General features: G+C 48.7%; 2 protein-coding genes across 4 annotated transcripts in view; both read right to left on the bottom strand.

The window, feature by feature from the left end:
* Nucleotides 1–675: 675 nt before the first annotated feature.
* GPX2 (glutathione peroxidase 2) lies at nucleotides 676–4,102 on the bottom strand. The gene is made up of 2 exons (XM_011384386.2): nucleotides 3,594–4,102; nucleotides 676–1,358 (listed from the first exon to the last, which is right to left on the bottom strand). The coding sequence occupies exons 1-2, from the start codon at nucleotides 3,813–3,815 to the stop codon at nucleotides 1,008–1,010; spliced, it is 573 nt and encodes a 190-aa protein (XP_011382688.2). The 5' UTR covers nucleotides 3,816–4,102; the 3' UTR covers nucleotides 676–1,007.
* A 4,196-nt stretch (nucleotides 4,103–8,298) lies between these two features.
* RAB15 (RAB15, member RAS oncogene family) overlaps nucleotides 8,299–19,467 on the bottom strand; it is a 25,774-nt gene continuing 14,605 nt past the window's right edge. Inside the window, exons 2-7 of one of the 3 annotated variants that reach the window (XM_011384371.2) lie at nucleotides 18,167–18,227; nucleotides 17,299–17,359; nucleotides 16,796–16,873; nucleotides 16,013–16,102; nucleotides 11,207–11,272; nucleotides 8,299–11,027 (exon numbers count right to left, since the gene is read on the bottom strand). In XM_011384371.2, the coding sequence (XP_011382673.1) occupies nucleotides 10,869–11,027; nucleotides 11,207–11,272; nucleotides 16,013–16,102; nucleotides 16,796–16,873; nucleotides 17,299–17,359; nucleotides 18,167–18,227 (515 nt within the window). In that variant the 3' untranslated portion in view covers nucleotides 8,299–10,868. Of the gene's footprint in view, nucleotides 11,028–11,206; nucleotides 11,273–12,504; nucleotides 12,595–13,286; nucleotides 13,365–13,790; nucleotides 13,852–14,658; nucleotides 14,715–16,012; nucleotides 16,103–16,795; nucleotides 16,874–17,298; nucleotides 17,360–18,166; nucleotides 18,228–19,467 lie in introns of those variants that run through there. The other 2 variants (XM_023527009.1, XM_023526999.1) reach the window with 2 other exon arrangements.

Raw genomic sequence — 19,467 nt, 5'->3', positions numbered from 1 at the left:
TGTTATCACAGAGAACAGCTATCATGTTGGCAGGTTATGAACAGTCTGACTGTGCAGGAAGGCCCTCTCCCATCCCCCTCCTCATGGAGGAAGGATTGAAACCAGTCGTTCATGCCTAAACTTGTCTCGTGCCTGAGTTTGTGAACATGTGAGTTTGAGAAAAATAAGGGTGGGATGTAAACTTTAAAAAGGAGGGAGAGTCAGTCTAGCAAAGGATCAAAAATGAAGGTTACTCAGCAAGGTGATTGGGAAAAGGATGACGTGCTCTTTGTGTACCAGTAACAGCACCCTCTCTGTCCTTGGTATTAGTAAAAGTTGATCAAATCGATTTCTCGGGAAATTCTTAAGGTGCCGGTAATATTTAAATTAGCCCAGTATCCACTGATAGTAACATCTTCCTGACTGAAATCCTCTGACCTCCTAGTACCTCAATCAAAGGGCCTCCTCTTTACCCCTCCTTATCACCTCCACAGTTCTGGAAAAGAGCCATAAAGTAATAATACAATTTACATTTCCTGCAATTCTAGCTGCCACAGCAGACCTCGACCAGGGCCTGCTGTTCCCTTGATCAGAGCCTTCTCTCCCAAGCGTTTGTGTGCTGCCAGCTCCTCTGTCCCACCTGCAGTTTCGTACCATCCCTCTACCCTGTCAAAGAAGACACAGAGAGCCTGGCCATTTCCACACCTGCCGTTTATTGGACTCAGCTAGCAGGCTGGCTCAGGGCCCTTCACATGTCTCAGACACCGCCCATACAAGTTTAGGAAAGTGCCATCATTCTGTGAAGGCCCAGTGCCCACCCACGTCTTGGAGGCCCAAGTTGAATCACCAGCCAGAAAGTTGGGAGAGAAAAATGAAATGGGCAGACCTGAAAGGCAAGGCTCTTCAATGAAAGGGACTGATCTAAGGGAAAGCTTAGGTCCAGCATCTTCTCCTGAGCGCACACTGAATCCTAAGGAAAGATACTCAGGGGCTGGATGGAGTAGATCTGTGTGCTGAGCAGCTCGTGTCTATATGGCAACTTTGAGGAGGCGCTTGATGTCAGGCTCAATGTTGATGGTAGGGAAGGTGCGGCTGTAGCGTCGGAAGGGCTCCCCCTCTGGCCCAATAAGGAACTTCTCAAAGTTCCAGGACACGTCTGAGCGGCGCACTGGGCTCCAAATGATGAACTTGGGATCAGTCATGAGAGAAAATGGGTCGTCGTAAGGATAAGGGAGCTTGTCCTTCAGGTAGGCGAAAACAGGATGCTCGTTCTGACCATTCACCTCACACTTTTGGACAAGGGTAAAGGTAGGCTGGAATCCACCCCCAGGGCGGACATACTTGAGACTGTTCAGGATCTCCTCATTCTGGCAGTTCTCCTGGGGGAGGAAAAGACACAGAGCATGGAAAAGGGAAGGGGAGATGAAGGGTCTACAACATACACATCTTTCACCTCCTATATTCCCTTCCTAGGATCATTCTTTTCTATGTATCCTTTTTTTTTTCTCTCTGTTCTTTTTCTTACCTTCTTCATGTGCTTTGTTTTGCTCTTGGCTTGGAATTTTCCCTCTCATAGCTATTGATGTTTTTGCTAGGCCAGTTCTGAAAGTTCTTGCAGTTACTAGCTTGGCTGTTCTTATACTGAAAGATTTATTTAGCATTTTGAGCTGTTTCTTTGTGATCTACGCTAAGCAGTTCTTAGGGTATCTGAAGCTTCAAGGAACCTTAAGTTCAGGGCAGTAGGAAGGGGAAGGAGGCTGAATTCACACTGCTTCAAACTCTCCTACTACACACACACACACACACACACACACACACACACACACACTTGCCTCTTTTGCTTCTAATTACATGTGAGTGTTGAGGCTTTTGCTGTCCTCTACTCAGCTCCTGGAACTAAGGGTGAAATTGAGGCCTAGAGGAATGGGATTTATAGCTTCTCGCTTTCATCTTGCTTTGTCCTAGATGTGAAGTGCAAGTAGGAGGAATCTTTGATGAAGGAAGACCCCATCCAAGGAAGTCTAGTTTTCAGGTGCAACAAAGGCAAAGTAAATTAGAGACATCAATGAATGTATTCTAAATGTTATTACTTAGTGACTAACAGGGATGAATTAAATAGGATACGGGGTTTAGGGTTCTGGAATAGGTCAGGGGAAGAGGAATTTAAGGAAATTAAGTGCTTGAGGGCTAAAGTTTGTGAATGTGTATTTATTCTTTTTACTTCTAGATTGCTATCCCACCTCTTACTCAATCACACTACTTGGCTATGAATGCTTTAGCTCTAAACCTGTTACCTGTCTTTCCTTTCCCACTGCCATCACTATTCTGTCCCCACTGAGCATTCTCTACCCTTGACATTCCCAAAAGACCCATGGAAACCCTTTTTTTCCACCTCCACTCCAAGCCTAAGAGTCAGTATCTCCAACTGGGAGAAAGTTCCTGCTCTACTGACTAGAACCAATTAGTACAGTCAGTTATAGGGCTTCATGGCATCTTGAGCCCAGAGTTAATCTCTATTAGACTTCTTATCTCTTGATGCAAATGGCTGGCTGGCTACTGGTAGGTTATGGACTCCCTCCAGCAACTAGCAAGCCTGAGGTGATGGGCTATTGAGACATGCCTTTTCTCTGATGCTTTGGTGAAGCCTAGAAACAGACAGGGAAGGAACAGTGAAAGCAGTAATGGTTTGGGTTTAGGTTTGTCAGCCTTCCTTCATGTATCTCTCTGCTAATCTCTTTATCGCCTTCATGCCATTGTGAATTGAACTAAGGGGATTATAATTGGAGGGTTCACTTGAGGACTTTCTACTTGCTTGTGGTGTTAATAAGTGAAAAGAGAAGAATCCCTAAAAGATAACTTGAGGTGTGTGGGCTGAAGATCTATAACAACATGACCCATTAATCAGAGACAGAGAGGTGCATGGGATGCCCAGAGGAGACACATGCACACTGCAAACCCTTAGCTTTCCCTCGAATTCACTCTCCAGTTGGCTGGTTTCAAACAAACAAAATCTTCAATCTAAATAGTAAAGTTGCTTGCATTTGCTTTATATTTTTTTATTTCATATTGCTTTATATTTTTCAGGTTACTTTGATATATTTTATCCTCGGAGCCTCAAAATAATACCATGAGATAAGTAGTATTATCCCCAATTTAAAGGCAAGGAAACTAAAACAGAAAAATTGAGTGACTCTTTCTAGGGCACAGGGCCATTAAATAGTAGAACCAAGTCTAGCTAGAACTAAGGTCTATTGAGTCAGATCAATCCTAGTTTAATTCTTGATCTTCTATTTCTTCCACTCAATCATTTGTTAAGTATTCAATGAGTGCCTTCTATAACCTAGGCACTGATGACACAATGGAGAGAAAAACAGACCTGGTATTAGCCTTCAAGGAGTATAGTGGGAAGACAATGAACAATAAAAAATCATACCCCTGGTCTTTAATTACAGACAGAGTCACATATACTTCCCCTCAGTATTCACATGTACTAAAGACCTAGATTAACAAAACACCCCCCACAATTCCAGACACTCTAACATTCAGTCATTCTCCCCTCCCCTTGGCCTACTAGACAACCCAACTCCTTGAGTGCAATATAATGGACCCCTCACCTGATGTCCAAATTGGTTGCAGGGGAAGCCAAGAACCACCAGGCGCCTGGGAAAGCGGCATTGCAGCTCGTTGAGGTGGGTGAAGTCCCGGGTGGTTGTGCCTCAGAGCGAGGCCACATTCTCAATCAGCACTGCCCTGCCTCGGAATGTGTTGAAATCTACCTTCTCCCCATCCAGGCTGATAGCAGTGAGGTCGTAGAAGGACTTGGCAATGTAAGCCATCGTGCAAGGGCAGGGTGAGACTGGCAGAGTGGCGTGAGCCTACTTCAGGGTCTTTTAAAGGAATGGTAAGGAAGGAGGAAGCTGGGACAAGAAGGATCTCACAATAGGGCTTTGAGCATTCCCAGAATGACTTAGCAAAAATGGTCATCCACCTGCAAGCACTGTTTGAACGAGGGGGTTGCCCCTCCCACTTACAGACTGAACAAAGCCACCTCCTTGCCCCACCCTACTGGCAACCTGGGAAGGGCCAATTTGATATCTTTGAGCAGACATGAATAATTCACTCTTGAAGGAAACCAGAGCCTCAAAGGTTGCCAGGGAGGAAAAAAGGGAGGGAGGGAGGGACGCAGGATTGGCTTCTACTTGCCCCAGCAAGTTTTTTTCACTTGGCACAGACATTTATTGAGTGCCTACTGAGTGCCAAGCTTCTGAATTGTGCAATGGAGGGTGCAGGGTCCACCAAGACCTGAAAGATGAGGAAGAGAATTGGGTTCATGCTCCCTTGACTTAGACTCCAACTGAAATATACATATTACTGTGTACAGTTTTCTCTTTGGCTGTTGCTTTCCACAAAATCAAAAGGATCCTTAGGAGAACAGCCCAGGGCAAGCAGAGGCACTAAAAGTTATTATTTTGGAAAGTCACACACCACACACTGTTCTGTGATATTACTTGTGCTGGAGAGCACGTCTGCTGTTGCCTCTGCACTGTACCTTCTCCTCTACTATAGTGCTGTCAAATGAATGCTAAGAGTCTGGAGGCTCTGCTAGAAATAAATGATAGAGATTTATTCAAGAGTTTTGGAGTTTGCAAACCGGGAACACCGCTAGGCAAAAATCTAGAAGTGTTCCAAAGAAGAAAGAAAAGTTAAAAATTCTTATAGTAAAAAGTACATTCCTGAGAATTATCAGTCATGCATTCTTAGCCTTAGCGAGACCGGACATCATTTGTAAAACTCTTAATCTTTTAGCAGGAAATAAAATGGGACATCTCTTGCAGAGTTAATCTTTTTAGTAAACCTAGTTTTCTTCCCTCCTTTCTTTGGAAAAAGGCTCCCTCCCTCAAATCCTGATAAGTGCCCTGGTGATTCAGATCCTCTGGCTATTGATAAGGGTCATCAACCCTTTGTTAAGCAGAAATAGTGTTAAACCAGGCAGGGCCCTTACAGTCTGAGGCGGGGAGGAGACTTTAAGCCAAAGGTCTTTCTTTTTACTCTTTAAGGAACTTATTAACCAAGCCTGTTTCCCTTTACTCACTTAATAGGCAAATTAACAATAGAAATTAATAGAGTATTTAAATACATCTATTTTTTATTTTAATAACGAGTTTATATTAATAACAAGTTTATTTTAATAACGATTTAAATAACGAGTTTTTATTTTCTTTTCCTTGTCTAGGGACTGAGGTGGCACTTCAGCAGGAAACCCAAGACCCCACTCTGACTGAGGCAGGAAGGGAAAGAGCTCCATGAAACCCCTGTAGGCAGGGACTACGGCCATTCTCAGCAGGAAGCAGATACAGAAGAAGAGACCTCTCATCCCTCAATATCCATACTAAGTAAGGGTGTTCATGGCTCGTAGAAAAGAGGTAGGCAGGAAAGTCAGGGGGTTTTGGGTCTGCCTGCAAAGACACTGAGGTCATCCTATCCTAGAAGGGGTCCGCCCTAATCCGCCCACAATTAAGCAAGCCAGATGGCATTTTTTTTTAACTCATAGGAAGAAACCAGTAGGCAGAGATTTAGGTACCAGTTTAAGCCAGTCACTCGCACCTACGCAGTGAAGACCCCAACGACCTTCAACTACCTGAGTCTCATTATACCATCATTATAATATGATGCATATGCCTGGAAGTTCGTTAATATCATTATAACAGACTGAATTCTGGGAACAAACATGTGCAGAAAGCAAAATGATGAATCACTGAGCCCTGTCAATCTTAGTTGTCAATCAAGGAAGCCCACTCCTCTAAGAAAAGTAACCACCCACAGCAAAAAGGAATAAAAACCCTGAAGGCTTTGTTACCAGGCCTTTTGAGCCACGCTTCTATTGCTCAGGCCTGCTTCCACATCTGGAAGTGTATTTTCCTTTCTAATAAAACTTTTCTTTTTCTACTGTATTTCGGTGTCTTGCTCAATTCTTTGTTCGAGACATCAAGAACCTGGACAACACGCTGGGAGAGGATCCCACTCTCTGGTAACACTAGGATTAGTCCAGAATGGTTATGGCAGATGTCAGGCAGTCAGAATGATGGATGCTAGGTGGTCTGGAAGATGGGTGCCAGAAGATCTGGTTACATCCTGGTGGTTTGGATAATGGATGTCAGGTTAATGTATATGTGGGTCCTTGGGGATAATTAGAGGGTTACCTGGAGTCCAGATGTATATCCAGGTACTACTGGAGGATTGGAAAGTTCAAAAAAGTTTAAGTTCCCAGGCTAGTTAGGATGCAGTCAGTTGTGGCCAGGGTAATGGTGAGGAGGAGTCACAGATCAGGTGGGTAAACTCAGAAGGGATGAGTGACACCTACCTCTTTTCAGGCAGAGTTAATCCCAGACACTTTCCAGAGGGGTTGTGCTGGTCATTTCCCCCAGAAGGAAGTATGCAGGGAGTTGAAGCTGTTTCATTCTGGACCCAGCTAGGCCACCCGTGATGTTTTCAACACCAAGCATTCAGCAGGACATCTAAGGACCTGCTATGGGCTATCATGGGAGCACACCCCTGGAAGCCCACAGAAACTAGCAACACCTAATGCTTCACTTCATTCTTCCACCAACTCGACAAGTCGCTTTTTTTTTTTTTTTTTTTTAATACCTGGATTTCTCCATCAACTGGCAATTAGGCTTTACCTGGCTTTGGGATTTTAGAGTGAAATTTCAATAATAATGCAAATGTTTCCTAGAGACTGTTTTCACAGTTACCTGTCCATTGGGAACTGTCTCCTAGAACAAAGAATAAGCAAGGCTAGCAGCAGCTAGGCTTGAAAATCTGATATGCGAAGAATTATTCACCAGTGAGTGCCCAGCTTTTCTGTCTTCTGTAGCCTGTCTCATGGCTGTTTATAGCACGTGGAAACCCATATGTCTCAACTGCTCCCTAAAAACAAGCCTCTATTACCTAAGTGGGGATGGAATCTTTGGTCAGAAGAGGTGGCAGGAAATGCAGTTTACAGTGTGTCTCCTGCCAAGCCTGGGCAGAGTTCTTAGAAGCAGCCAATAAGTGCCCCTACCAAGCCACTGAGTCAAAAGGACTTAGCATTAACAGTGTGCTAGACTTTAATGTGAGCTTGCCTGATTTATGTACCTAGAGCTTCCCTGGTATTCTCTGGATTTCCAGACACCTCTTATTAGCTGCCTTTCTGTGACTCCCTCTTCAGGAAGGCCATGACATTTCCTGAGCTGAGGAACGGGAGTTCCCTTTTCCATAGGCACATGCCATCCCTTTTCGCCAGGTACCCTTTGAGTCACCCAGGTTCTCACCTTTCACAATTGAGTAAAATTGATGAAGTTCTCCTAAAATTCCCCTTTGTCCAACTTTACCTCAAACTGGCCCACTTTCCAGAAGCTTATAACTTTGTGACATGCATGAAGTATGTGATTCCCACGGCTTCCCACAGGGACAGTACTTGTTCTGGAAAATGCACTGGCCTAGTATGCAGAAAGCTTTGGCCAGTGGTTTTCAACTCTGGCTGCAAATGAGAATTGCTTATAAAGATTTTTCTAAATAGAGATGGCAAAGCTTTCCCCTTCAGATTTCAATTCAGTTATTTCTAGCCATGACCCTGCCCTTGCCCCTGCCCCTGCTACTTAGGGTCCTTAGGTACCTGTTTCCTTATCTCTTGAACTTGGATCAAGATAATCAACCTATCTCACACAGATATGGTGGGTATGACTGGCAGGATGGAGGAAATAAAGTATTAGAAGTGCTCTGTAAACTGGAAAGTGCCAGTTAAGATCTCAGGCTACTATGGCCTTGCCTTGTTTCATTCCTTCCTTCTTCATTCTGTCTTAACTCCCATTCTTTACCGCTTCCATCAACTCCACACTCCAAATTATAGTATTCAACGGATCCCTCCCTATCCCCCCAAACCTCTGAGATTTCCGTATGCCTTGCTTCCCTGGGCTAGGATGAGCTTCTGAAAGAGTAACTAATCCTTCCTCATGGCTTTAAATAGAACTGTTCCTGTTTCATCCCAGACAGATGAGAACCTTCTTGGCTTTCAAGACTCCCTCATAGATATTCAGCATCATCCCAATGACACTGCTCAGTCTTATTTCTGAAGTGTAAGCCCATTTGCAGACCAATGGGGGCTTTGCCTGGGGTTCCCATGCAGGTTGCATTAGGAAAGGTACAAAATGGAAGACGTTTGCCACTTCCACTGTCATTCTACTGCCATTGCTTTAGGGTTCTGGGGCATCTCCCCCTTCCACTTAACTGCCAGGGTCTAAGTAAGGCCTACTCCCAGGGACTCATCTGGGCAGCCACACCTGTGGTTTGAAATATTCTTTATTTTGTAAACATTTGTGTTTAAAATAGATGAACCCTGCTCACAATTCATATACTGGACCCGAGACACAGTACACAAAGTTCACCCGTCACAGGGAGAAGGTGGGGGCTCAGGAGCAGTTGGGGGTACCCGGGGCTGGGCTGAGTCTCAGGACAGCAGATGCAGAGGTGGTGAGGAGTAAACAGGCAGGAGCGCCTGTTCAACAGTCTGGGCCTAATGCCAGATCCCAGGCCACCTCCTGGACTGGGGAAATTTAGGGGTAAGAGGATGACTCTGGTACCTGTAAAGAATAACTGTACCCTAACATCCCAACCCTCCTCCTGTTCCAGTTGTGGCCTTGTGGATGGAGCCAATCAGGCCATAGAATTTGCCCCCATGTTTTCCCTTCCAGAACCCCTAGGGTACAGTAAAAATAGAGCCCCTCTGTCCTGAGAGGGATAGGGGAGAAAGGCGACGGTGCTCGGCCTGATCTTCAGGGAAAGCTGCAATACCGACCCAAAAGTTGGAGCCAATGCAGATATAACTTGCCCGTTCTGAAGTCCCAGCTGAGCGCACTTGAGGGTTGGCATCACCGACCTCCCGTCCCCCAGTGTGATGCTGCATGTGTTCTGACACTTGAGGAGCTGGGCCTCAAGGAAGCATCCCTAGCCATAATCATGACTTCCTCCTAGAGTCAGCTCTCTAAATTTCTCATTAGCCAATGCCTTATAACTATTCCTGCCTTCCTTTTCCCTTTGCTATGCTAACCTAACCCCCATTCCTACATCTTGAGCCACCCTCTCCTGCTATATTCTGGTTTAGTAATTGTCTGGAGGAAAGGTTTGGCGATTTCAACCCCTGCCCTTTTTGGAGGAGTCAGGAAGTGGGGCTCTCAATCCTTCATGTGTGTGCCCTGGATTTTGGTCCTTAGCTGGTGAATGCTTAATGCCCAGTTCTTTGTTTTAGCTCTAGCCCCAGCCATGCAATGTGGCTAATATGTAGCGGAAGGTGGGGTGGGGGGAGCCCTACTAGGGCTGGTAACTGGCTTGTCCCTTCCTTAAAGGGCCTCCTTCAAGCTACTCTTGGACCATATGGGGTTAAAGAAACTTCTTGCTGAACAAGGAGCTCTGGAGGAAGGAGCCTCTTCCCTCCACCTGTAGCCACAGTGTGGTTGGAAAACAAACCCTCGAGCCTCCACCTCAGGAGCTAGAGGGACAAGATGAGCACTTTGTCTTGAAGGCTGATGAGACCAACAAAGCATTTCTACCCAGGGCTTGCTTTCATTCTTCCCACGAAGCCCCCACTCTTCTCCCACAAACTTTGGGTCTCAGCAGAACTTTGAGAGCTGAAGGCTGGGTTCAGTGAAGGCCCACCTGGTTTTGTTACCTCTCACTTGCCAGGAAGTTGTGGAATGCTCTTCTCACACAAGAAATGGAAGGCGGAGCCCAGGAAGCCCGGAGGCTGCCACACTCCCCTCTGGTTTGCTGGCCTGCTCTCCCTCCTCTTAACCGGATACTTAGAAGCCAGTCTTTTATTTCCAAATGCTCTCCCTTCTGGAGTGGGTGGTTGGCTTGTCACTGTCACTCCCCCGGGGCTTTCTTTGCCCCTGCAGTGCCCTCAAGTCTTGGCCCATGTTTTTAAATTCAGGAGCCCGGATGGGAAGAAATTGTGTACACGCGGCGTGGGAGGTAGAAAATGGAGGTGGCTTTTTATCCCCGCCACCCCTCATTTTTTTTTCTTCTCTGAAGCACCTGCCTCTGAGCTCAGTTTCCCCAAGAGGCAGGTGGGCAGGCAGCCAAGCAAGGCCAAAGCTGGGGTGTGGGGAGGAGGAGGCAGGGAGAGGTAGGACAGCCCCAGGCTAAGGAGCTCATTCAGTGTTTCCTTCCTACCTTGATGTCCCACTTTCCCAGATCATTGGTGAGGCAGGCCCATGGCACAGGAAGGGATGGTCAGGAGGAGAGGATGGGAAGAAGCACCCCATAGCCTTCGGCCCACCCGCAAAGCAGGGTGAGGGTTCTCCCAGGAGCAGAGACGGAACATCCTCATGAGCCTGCGTCCATTCCCTTGGACAGGGTTGGGAAGAACAGGAAGAAAGCAGCTCCACCAGCAGCCACACAGCCGGACACACAGGGAAAGGGATGTGAGGGGCTTTGATGCAAAACATACTGGAGGGGAAAGGGGCAGAGAAAGAGAAGTGGGAAGAAGAGAGGAAAAGTGAACAGGAGGAAAGATGCACTGAGAAAAAGCCTAAAGTGGCCTTGACTCTGACTGGGCCATTGTCCGGGGAGCTTGGGGCGGTGAGACAGTACTTGTAGCACATCTGGGGCTCATAGCAGGCCTGCGGCTGGGGAAACGGGCTGAAGGATACCACTCCAGGTGAAGGGCTGGGGGCAGAGGCTGCTCAGAGATGACAGCGGAGCTGCTTGCGGGGCCAGGCAGGGGGAGTAGCAGCTACTGATATTCCACAGGGTCACCCAAATGAGAGGAGAAGCAAGGCAAAGCCCAGACTCCCTGTCTGCCCGCAGGCCTCTTGAGGGGAGGGGGGGTAGTGTGGGTGCTCCATGCAGGACCCTCAGCACCAGCAGGTTTTTGAAGAGTTCGCTGGGCCCTCAGGTTTGCTCTCATCCTCCTCGAGCTCTGCCAGTGCCATCTCATTGCTGGCACGTGTCCGGACACCATCCAGTTCCTTCTTATGGGCCTGCAGCACCAGCTCCGTCAGACGCGTGAAAGACTGGGAAACCAAGGGGCACAGGTGAGTCCGTGTTTCCTCCTTTTCCCCTCGCAACCTTGTAACTGGCCGAGGGCGGGCTCTCATCTCATCTTGGCTCTCCTATCTGCTACCTTCTCTTCTCGCTTCCCCACTCCGGACTCAGCCAGAGACATAGGGCAACTGGGCTTCAGAGCACTCACCTCTTTAATGTTGAGGTTGGTGCAGGCACTTGTTTCATAGAAGTCCATGCCATACTCCTTAGCCAGCTGCAAGAAAAGAACATTCTTGAAAGGGAATCAGTAAGAGAAGGGAGGTCCCCCTGTTCCTGGCACATATTTCTACCATTCCCTCGCAGCCACGCTGTGTTGTAACAATTCTCAGAATAGATAACTTCTCAGATAAGACATAGGCTAGCAGAGAATGGGAGAAGAAGCCCCACAAACACCCCCACACGTACACATACACACCCAACACACATATCATATAGTAAGAGACAAAGACACCAAAATGTGGCAATATGGCAGGTTAATCTAGAACGTGAGCATTGGAGTCAAAGAGACCTGGACTTGTATATCGGTGCTGCCACAGCTATACGACCTTGGACAAGATATTTATTTTCTCTCGGCCCAGCTTTGTCATCTGTTAAAGGTGGATGAGAATGTCTGTCAACCAAGGTGTGGAATGATTAAATGGGGTCGTCCATCTCAAAGCACTTGCTTAGCACAGGGCTACACATAAGTGCTCAATAAATACTATCATTCCAGTAGGGTCTGCTTCTCCTTTCAAATTTTTCAATGACCCTGTATTATTTTTTAATACTAAAGAATCAATGTTATCTTAAGTGTTAGTGGAATGTTACTGACTAAAGAAGGAGAGAAAAGCTCTTGAGGCCCTCAGAGTGGGTGGATGACTCTAGTCTCAGTAGTATCCATCTTTCTGTCTGTTCTCTGGGCGGAAGTTCCCCCTGTATGTGTGGACCGTGCCCTCGGTATCACTATCCCACCCCCTCTGTCCCCATGGCTTCTCTGACTGTGGGCCCTTCTTTCCCTCACTTTCCTTCCTACCTCTTTCCAAGTGTAAGAAGTACAGGGAAGGGGTGTGGAGGGGGGTGGATGACTGTAAGATGGTAGCTATGCCTGAATGCTGTTAGAGAAGAAGCAACTTGAAGTTCTTCCTTATCGCTAACACTGGGATGAGCTCTTCAGCAGAGGTAATCCTGTTTTAGGGGACTTGGAGCTGGGAGAGTTGCTGTCCAAGAGGTCTTCGTTTCAGGATGGACCCCCAAATCACTATCCTGAAGGACAGAATGCAAACTCTCAAGGATGGCAACTCACCCAGTGCCTTAGGCTACTATAGGAGGTATATGGATGTGTTATTGCAGGAGGTATGAATGTGCTTGATGGTGGTGATAGAATCCTGGGTCTCAACTCTCAGGACTGACCATGCAAGGCGGTGGGAAACCTCAAGGGATGGATTCAGCCAGCTCACTCCCACTTACCTGCTGCCCTTGCTCTCTTCCCACCTGCCGTTTCTGCTCTTCATCGGCCTTATTCCCTATAAGGATCTTCTGGACACCTTCTGGTGCATACTAGGGACAAAGGACAGGCGGAATTACCAGTGAGTGCTGCCTTTCTCTTCCATCTTCCCACCAGTCTATACTGACATCCACAATTGCACCAAATTTAAGAGCCCTAGGGACAGAGCAGGCTGACTGGGTGCAGGTGCCAGGCTTCTCTAAGAACCACAACTGACCCCAGGTGTCCCAGAGGGATGTCATATGGATAGCTCAGAGTAGGAGACACTGATTAATGCTGGTGCTTCTTTGGGTTGGATAACTGGTATCTGAGCTGGAAAGGACACTGGACTTGAGTCCAACCCCTCATTCTATAGGTAAGGAACTGTGGACTCAAGAGAGCTCAAGTTGCTTGCCCAGGGCTCCACAGCTGTCGTGGCACAGCCAGGACTAGAATTCCACCTGGTCCTGAGATTTTGGGAAGGAAGCTGTTCGCAGGGTGGGCTCTGACTTAACTCACTTCCAGGAAGAAACAGCCATAGAGGCAGGGCAGGGGCATAGAGCATGGAGGGCATGGCAGCTTGGGCTTCTTCCCCATGTCTTACTCACCCAGAGGTCTTTATTCAGGGCTGTGGAAGGCAAGGTTTCCTGGCAGAGTCTGTCTGCTCGCCAACTCCAAGAGCTTCAGCCTTTCTCATCTGGCCCTCACTCTGCCTTCCCCTCTGAGTGCCCTCCCCCAACCCCGACAGTGAGGCGTTATCTCCTACCTCATCCACATCACTGACCCACTTCATGATGTGCTGGTAAGAGCGCTCGCTGCTAATGTCGTAGACTAAAAATATTCCCTGAGAGAGAGAGAAGGAGATACGGGGGAGGCAGACACACCTTAAATACTGGGTACCACTCTCCTTGCTCCCTTATCGTTTAGCACCATGAGGACCCCTCATCTCCCAGAAATGTCTCCTCCTCTCTCAGCCCCCCAAAAGAAATGGCTTCCTAAGCCCACCGCAGAACTGAGGTAGGAAGGCACCAAATACTTCGACCTGGGACTATGGCCCAGGGTGGAGGCTGAGGGTCGAGGACCTGCCTAGAGTGAGTGCTCAGAGAATAATGGTCCTCGAACAACTGAAAGATGTCCCTGAGGCTCTCCTCCCCAACAGGCAATCTGAGGGCCCTATTTGGGGGGTCAGTGGCATAGATACCTCAAACACCCAGAGCTTGTATTGAGGGTGGCAGCATCCCACCTCTGAACCCTGAAACTGATGGCTCACCTGGGCCCGTCGATAGTACTGCTTTGTGATGGTCTGATATCTCTCCTGCCCAGCTGTGTCCCTGCAGTAGAAAGCCAAACCCTCAGAAGAGCGGGGAGTGTGGAAGCAGGCGGGGAGGGGAGAAGCAGGAGCTGGGAGACCCTGTGCCCTTGCAGGAAAAACTGGGGAGCTGCAGTAGAGCTTCGGTCCCCAAGGGGATCCAAGCATATCTGACTCTGCGGGAGAAGGGTCTCGTCATCTGGTCCTTACAGGGCTCACAGGACCTTGTCAACGACATCTGCACCAAGAGCCACAACTGTAAGTGGGCCTTGGATGGCTCTCTCTAGAATTTGGCCACTGTAGCCAGACTGGTTGGATTGTTCCACCTCTGGTCCCTATGGGACCTCTGAAGGCAACACCCATATCAGTCTTTAGGAGGCAGCCCCACAGGCTGGCAACTGCAGTGAGTTCTTTCAAGAGCGGCAGGCCAGAGAGCCATAGCAGCCCCCTGTGGCCACTTGTGGGACTGCACCGCGTGGCATCAAGGAACTCAGCAAGGTCCCACCCTAGATGGTGTAGCCCATCCTCCTTCCAATCCCATCACAGTGCAGCGGGGCCCAAAGACAAAGCCTTAATCTAAGGCAAACCCACAGTGGTTAGTTTGCCAGTCCCTTCTAATTCTTGCCTTCTGGTGACTTGTGGTTAATTCCATAAGGTTTCTTAAGAAAGAGATAGGAAATTTAGACTCATGGGAGCAGGATATGGGCTTTGAGTCTTCTGCTTCTCTTCATCGAAGAGGTTGCCAGAGTGCCGAATGAAACCTCGGGACTTTACACATGGTCATGGCAGCTAGGGAGCAGCCATGGTCCTCTCCTCCCACCCAACTCACCAAATCTGTATCCGCACTTTGATGCCATCTACCTCTATGGTCTTCATCTTAAAGTCGACACCTGGGAAAAAGAAGAGAGCACGAAGATTAGGAACTGAGAACCACTGAGAACTGAACAGCCAGGCCCAGGGCACTCATGGTTGAAGGGATCTCCTTTGGTTTAATTTGGCAGAAAGATGGCATGAGGTAAGGGCCTTGTTGAGCCAAAAACTGACCCTACGGAAGCGTCTGGTGCTTTGAATGGGGCTTCCCTTCCTCCTTGAGCTGAAAGTTGCCAGCTGTAAAAGGCTTGGGGGCACAGAAAATGAATGTGGGTGAATACGGGCGAATTCACTCCATAGCTGCCTCACTTGGCCCCAAACGTGTCTCACTCTATTCACGAGTGATGTCTTCCTAGCTATGCTTCCGGAGAGGGCCACTGTATCTTTCCCTCCTGGAAGTCTAATTCCTAGTAAGAGCAATTCACCTCATGGGCCTGGGTTTTTCTCCCTCTACCTTATTAGTAACCAGGAGGGGTTATTAGTAACCCCACTGCGAATGTGGGGCGGGTGCACGGAGCCTGCAGAGAAGAAGACTGTTTCCACTCCATGGTGTTTATGAAGCCCTCAGTGCCTAGCAAAGGCCGCCAAGGAGAAGGCCTGGAAGATCTATTGTTGACTAACCCATTTACCGTGGGAGACACAATGGTTGACTAGAAGGAGGATGGGCTTTGAAGTCAGGCCTGAGCTCAGATCTGATTCTGGCCACTTAACTCATGGCTATGACTTTGAGCTTGCTTCTCTGAGCTTCCATTTGCTCATCAGTAAAGAAGTTCCCCCTGTATGTGTGGACCGTGCCCTCGGTATCACTATCCCACCCCCTCTGTCCCCATGGCTTCTCTGACTGTGGGCCCTTCTTTCCCTCACTTTCCTTCCTACCTCTTTCCAAGTGTAAGAAGTACAGGGAAGGGGTGTTGAGGGGGGGGGTGGATGACTGTAAGATGGTAGCTATGCCTGAATGCTGTTAGAGAAGAAGCAACTTGAAGTTCTTCCTTATCGCTAACACTGGGATGAGCTCTTCAGCAGAGGTAATCCTGTTTTAGGGGACTTGGAGCTGGGAGAGTTGCTGTCCAAGAGGTCTTCGTTTCAGGATGGACCCCCAAATCACTATCCTGAAGGACAGAATGCAAACTCTCAAGGATGGCAACTCACCCAGTGCCTTAGGCTACTATAGGAGGTATATGGATGTGTTATTGCAGGAGGTATGAATGTGCTTGATGGTGGTGATAGAATCCTGGGTCTCAACTCTCAGGACTGACCATGCAAGGCGGTGGGAAACCTCAAGGGATGGATTCAGCCAGCTCACTCCCACTTACCTGCTGCCCTTGCTCTCTTCCCACCTGCCGTTTCTGCTCTTCATCGGCCTTATTCCCTATAAGGATCTTCTGGACACCTTCTGGTGCATACTAGGGACAAAGGACAGGCGGAATTACCAGTGAGTGCTGCCTTTCTCTTCCATCTTCCCACCAGTCTATACTAACATCCACAATTGCACCAAATTTAAGAGCCCTAGGGACAGAGCAGGCTGACTGGGTGCAGGTGCCAGGCTTCCCTAAGAACCACAACTGACCCCAGGTGTCCCAGAGGGATGTCATATGGATAGCTCAGAGTAGGAGACACTGATTAATGCTGGTGCTTCTTTGGGTTGGATAACTGGTATCTGAGCTGGAAAGGACACTGGACTTGAGTCCAACCCCTCATTCTATAGGTAAGGAACTGTGGACTCAAGAGAGCTCAAGTTGCTTGCCCAGGGCTCCACAGCTGTCGTGGCACAGCCAGGACTAGAATTCCACCTGGTCCTGAGATTTTGGGAAGGAAGCTGTTCGCAGGGTGGGCTCTGACTTAACTCACTTCCAGGAAGAAACAGCCATAGAGGCAGGGCAGGGGCATAGAGCATGGAGGGCATGGCAGCTTGGGCTTCTTCCCCATGTCTTACTCACCCAGAGGTCTTTATTCGGGGCTGTGGAAGGCAAGGTTTCCTGGCAGAGTCTGTCTGCTCGCCAACTCCAAGAGCTTCAGCCTTTCTCATCTGGCCCTCACTCTGCCTTCCCCTCTGAGGTGCCCTCCCCCAACCCCGACAGTGAGGCGTTATCTCCTACCTCATCCACATCACTGACCCACTTCATGATGTGCTGGTAAGAGCGCTCGCTGCTAATGTCGTAGACTAAAAATATTCCCTGAGAGAGAGAGAAGGAGATACGGGGGAGGCAGACACACCTTAAATACTGGGTACCACTCTCCTTGCTCCCTTATTGTTTAGCACAATGAGGACCCCTCATCTCCCAGAAATGTCTCCTCCTCTCTCAGCCTCCCAAAGAAATGGCTTCCTAAGCCCACCGCAGAACTGAGGTAGGAAGGCACCAAATACTTCGACCTGGGACTATGGCCCAGGGTGGAGGCTGAGGGTCGAGGACCTGCCTAGAGTGAGTGCTCAGAGAATAATGGTCCTCGAACAACTGAAAGACGTCCCTGAGGCTCTCCTCCCCAACAGGCAATCTGAGGGCCCTATTTGGGGGGTCAGTGGCATAGATACCTCAAACACCCAGAGCTTGTATTGAGGGTGGCAGCATCCCACCTCTGAACCCTGAAACCGATGGCTCACCTGGGCCCGTCGATAGTACTGCTTTGTGATGGTCTGATATCTCTCCTGCCCAGCTGTGTCCCTGCAGTAGAAAGCCAAACCCTCAGAAGAGCGGGGAGTGTGGAAGCAGGCGGGGAGGGGAGAAGCAGGAGCTGGGAGACCCTGTGCCCTTGCAGGAAAAACTGGGGAGCTGCAGTAGAGCTTCGGTCCCCAAGGGGATCCAAGCATATCTGACTCTGCGGGAGAAGGGTCTCGTCATCTGGTCCTTACAGGGCTCACAGGACCTTGTCAACTACATCTGCACCAAGAGCCACAACTGTAAGTGGGCCTTGGATGGCTCTCTCTAGAATTTGGCCACTGTAGCCAGACTGGTTGGATTGTTCCACCTCCGGTCCCTATGGGACCTCTGAAGGCAACATCCATATCAGTCTTTAGGAGGCAGCCCCACAGGCTGGCAACTGCAGTGAGTTCTTTCAAGAGCGGCAGGCCAGAGAGCCATAGCAGCCCCCTGTGGCCACTTGTGGGACTGCACCGCGTGGCATCAAGGAACTCAGCAAGGTCCCACCCTAGATGGTGTAGCCCATCCTCCTTCCAATCCCATCACAGTGCAGCGGGGCCCAAAGACAAAGCCTTAATCTAAGGCAAACCCACAGTGGTTAGTTTGCCAGTCCCTTCTAATTCTTGCCTTCTGGTGACTTGTGGTTAATTCCATAAGGTTTCTTAAGAAAGAGATAGGAAATTTAGACTCATGGGAGCAGGATATGGGCTTTGAGTCTTCTGCTTCTCTTCATCGAAGAGGTTGCCAGAGTGCCGAATGAAACCTCGGGACTTTACACATGGTCATGGCAGCTAGGGAGCAGCCATGGTCCTCTCCTCCCACCCAACTCACCAAATCTGTATCCGCACTTTGATGCCATCTACCTCTATGGTCTTCATCTTAAAGTCGACACCTGGGAAAAAGAAGAGAGCACGAAGATTAGGAACTGAGAACCACTGAGAACTGAACAGCCAGGCCCAGGGCACTCATGGTTGAAGGGATCTCCTTTGGTTTAATTTGGCAGAAAGATGGCATGAGGTAAGGGCCTTGTTGAGCCAAAAACTGACCCTACGGAAGCGTCTGGTGCTTTGAATGGGGCTTCCCTTCCTCCTTGAGCTGAAAGTTGCCAGCTGTAAAAGGCTTGGGGGCACAGAAAATGAATGTGGGTGAATACGGGCGAATTCACTCCATAGCTGCCTCACTTGGCCCCAAACGTGTCTCACTCTATTCACGAGTGATGTCTTCCTAGCTATGCTTCCGGAGAGGGCCACTGTATCTTTCCCTCCTGGAAGTCTAATTCCTAGCAAGAGCAATTCACCTCATGGGCCTGGGTTTTTCTCCCTCTACCTTATTAGTAACCAGGAGGGGTTATTAGTAACCCCACTGCGAATGTGGGGCGGGTGCACGGAGCCTGCAGAGAAGAAGACTGTTTCCACTCCATGGTGTTTATGAAGCCCTCAGTGCCTAGCAAAGGCCACCAAGGAGAAGGCCTGGAAGATCTATTGTTGACTAACCCATTTACCGTGAGAGACACAATGGTTGACTAGAAGGAGGATGGGCTTTGAAGTCAGGCCTGAGCTTAGATCTGATTCTGGCCACTTAACTCATGGCTATGACTTTGAGCTTGCTTCTCTGAGCTTCCATTTGCTCATCAGTAAAATGGGAATATTATCAGTCATTTCAGAGGGTCGCGGAGAAGACCAGGTGAGATATAGTGCCTGGCACCTGGTGGCTATTAAATCTACTTCTGGTATCATTATGCCCCAGTACTGTCCTGGTCCACAATGGGTGCTCACGAGTGACTGCCAATGACCAGCTGAAGAGGCGGCGACACAGTGCATTGTTGGGGAAGGGAGAGGGAAAAAACAGTGTTCTAAGGCTCATCTGCCCAAGGGCTTGAGGAGCTAAGCTGCCACAAGAAACAAGACACATAGGGATTTGGCAAACCAGCCCAGGATGGAAATATATTGGGGAAATTTGTAGCATGAGAAGTCAGCACTAACCAGCAGCATGCAGGCTTAAATCTGAGTGATGAGAGATGAGGGGAGAGGTTTTTATCACCACGCCTCTCCCCTGCCCTAACTGTGCTCAGGTACCATGCCCAGTGATTCAAGAGCCGTGTCTAGTAGGTTAATTAAGCTTAAGTCCTCATG

The sequence above is a fragment of the Pteropus vampyrus genome, unplaced genomic scaffold, assembly GCF_000151845.1.
Source record: "Pteropus vampyrus isolate Shadow unplaced genomic scaffold, Pvam_2.0 Scaffold15, whole genome shotgun sequence".
NCBI lineage: Eukaryota > Metazoa > Chordata > Mammalia > Chiroptera > Pteropodidae > Pteropus > Pteropus vampyrus.
Note: the sequence above shows the minus strand (reverse complement) of the source record. Positions and strands in the feature narration are given on the sequence as shown.